The 2,529-nt window shown below is 38.9% G+C and overlaps 2 protein-coding genes across 2 annotated transcripts in view; both read right to left on the reverse strand.

Moving 5' to 3' along the window:
• Window positions 1–517, reverse strand: part of LOC108626482 (uncharacterized) — a 1,947-nt gene extending 1,430 nt beyond the window's left edge. The window contains exon 1 of the mRNA XM_018027175.2: window positions 422–517. Within this exon, the coding sequence (XP_017882664.1) occupies window positions 422–463 (42 nt within the window). The 5' untranslated portion in view covers window positions 464–517. The remainder of the gene's footprint in view (window positions 1–421) is intronic.
• Window positions 518–1,577: 1,060 nt separating this feature from the next.
• The window catches only part of Obp6 (odorant binding protein 6), a 2,291-nt gene continuing 1,339 nt past the window's right edge, over window positions 1,578–2,529 (reverse strand). The window contains exons 5-6 of the mRNA XM_018027173.2: window positions 2,044–2,111; window positions 1,578–1,681 (exon numbers count right to left, since the gene is read on the reverse strand). Coding sequence (XP_017882662.1) covers window positions 1,664–1,681; window positions 2,044–2,111 — 86 coding nt within the window. The 3' untranslated portion in view covers window positions 1,578–1,663. The remainder of the gene's footprint in view (window positions 1,682–2,043; window positions 2,112–2,529) is intronic.

Raw genomic sequence — 2,529 nt, forward strand, 5'->3', positions numbered from 1 at the left:
TAAATCATCTGATCAAATAGAAATGTGTCGACGTAAGGGAAATTTAAAATAAAGAAAATTGAAACAGTGTCGACGCGACTACGATTTTTAAGAGGCAAGGATAGTCACGTGACTTTTCTAACATTTTTCAGTAACATTTCAACGTTTTTTGCCCTATGATATTGATTGTTTTCAATGAAATGATCAAACAGATTGTTTTCATTGAAATAATGACCAGAGCGCGGCAAATTTGATTTTCCTCTTTCTGAAGAGGTACCTGACGACCGTAAAAAATTTTCATACAAGAACGAAAAGCGTATTTTTGGCTAATTTTGTGGGTAACATTGACAGTCTGCCTTATCGCGTTGCTATCGGACTCCAACCCTTTAATGCATTGACGAGCACTTGAATAAGGGATGATAAAGTGAAATGGATGACTCACTGCGATGAGGAAGATGCAACCGACGAGAAATATAGTTTTCATTCTGATATACTTCGATGAAATTCACGGAAATCAAGGCACTGACTGATGCCCAGCGACGTGTGAACGTCATATTTATACAGAAGTGGCGGAAATATGTGTCGAACATCTCGCGAACAAGTGTTAGGTTCCTCATTGCGAAATAACACAGGAAGAGAAATAATTGGTCTCGGTAAGAACTCTCCGCTGTTTTACGTAACGTCATTGCGATGGGGATCGAGATACGTACGGGAAAAACGACTAATTTCTATCGTCTACGCTTAGAACTGATAATTAGACTTGATTGGTCTCGTAAAGGAATATAAATAACGGCGACCTTCAGTGGGAAACAATTAAAATTTATTTTTTAAACGTAACATTTTACGATGGACGTGTTCATGTCAGATGGACGGCCATGATTCACCCGATCAGCTCCGCGCTGACAGCTTCTGCGTCTCCACGTAACGACGTGGGAATAGTTTTTTTTAGACACTTTTTGCGGTCGACCGATTAACATAAAAGATCCGAGAGGTCTGTTTATTTCGCTTAATTCTCGTTGATCGTTCTAACGTTCAAAATTAATTCCAATTAATTATTAATTACTAATTCTTGAAACGACGCCGGAAAACGGCGAGTCTTTTATTACAAAGACCGTGGGGAATAATTTTCAAGCGTTATACAATACGTAACTAGTTTGTATATCGCAGTTCAAGGATTTTCTAACGAGGAGTAATAATTCCAGAAATTCCACGAACCTGACATTTATTTAATTAACAAAACTAAATGTTTACTGCGTACAATTCTAATTTGCATTATCTTTAAAATGAAACAGCAGTTTTTTTTTTTCCCATCATCATTCGATATAATTTTCCAATTAGCCTGAACGAGGCGTCATACCTTTTATCGGATAGCTCCGAGCTTGAATTATAATTATATGGAAAGTGATTTAGTAGGGGAAATGATATTAAAACCAGTTTATATGATACAATATATTTGTACAGTTGTGTTGTCGTAGCGTTCAGGAACATGGGAATTACGAATGTTTAAATTAAGGATTTGAAAGTTGTTCCTGATATGTTTGCCACGTTCAAACTCTTCTGCACTGTGGCTTCCTTCGATTATCCTTGCAAACTGCTCTCGATGTTCTCAGGTAACTGCGACGATGACGATGATTCTGTCGTTTGAGCAATAGGAAATTGTCATCTCGCGATTCGGTCGTCAGGTTCATGGGGCGAGGTACAGCTGCGTAAAAGAAAGATCGATCGATCAGTGAGTAAACGAAACGAAACGAACGAATATTAACCCTTTGGGGACGAGTGTCGGCATATAGTCGCCCAAGCCGTTTTACCGTTCCGGACGTGTTTGTTTATAATTATTTTTTGACTTTATGAACAATTTTTCTTGTGTTAAATAGAGCCTTAGTTTTTATAACGTTCAACGTATTTATTTTCTTTACTGCGCACTCCAATACCTCTCGTCCTCAGCGACGCTCGCTCGTCGAGCGGCTCCGACCCCAAAGGGTTAGAACAGATTTCTCTGCGAATGCTACTACGAATCGGACCAGCAAACGTATCACAGTCGTCGTAATGATATTTAAGAATCACCTCTTTGTCCACGTCCCAAACGCACTTGCCAAACTCCCAGGCAACCTCGCAGCCATCCGTGGCCGTCACTGGAAATCACGATTTAATCATCGGAATAAGTGTCTCTCGATCGTATTTTTGTTTAACCCTTTGACTACTGTTGGCGCCTATTGGCGTCCGAAACACATTGGCTTTCCGGTACTGTAGGCGCCAATTGGCGTCCAAATCAAATTTCGCTTGTTCCGCCTATTTTAAAATTTTATAATTGGTCTTATGGTAATGTAGAGTAATGTAGAAAGTTATTTAAAAAAAGCTTAAAATTAATGTTCACTTCAAGTAATATTCGTTTAATGTAATAAATTTCAGTATTTTGAATATTTTAATATACTTCCTCAGAAATGCATGTCTAACGAAAAATTTCGCCGTACCCAGTGGACGTCTCGAATGAATTCGTACCGTACCGTACGGCCAGTGCGTGCCAAAGTCTGCCGTAGTCAAAGGGTTAAA

This window comes from Ceratina calcarata, unplaced genomic scaffold (assembly GCF_001652005.2).
Source record: "Ceratina calcarata isolate Rehan_Ccalc_2016 unplaced genomic scaffold, ASM165200v1 scaffold401.2, whole genome shotgun sequence".
Taxonomy (NCBI): domain Eukaryota; kingdom Metazoa; phylum Arthropoda; class Insecta; order Hymenoptera; family Apidae; genus Ceratina; species Ceratina calcarata.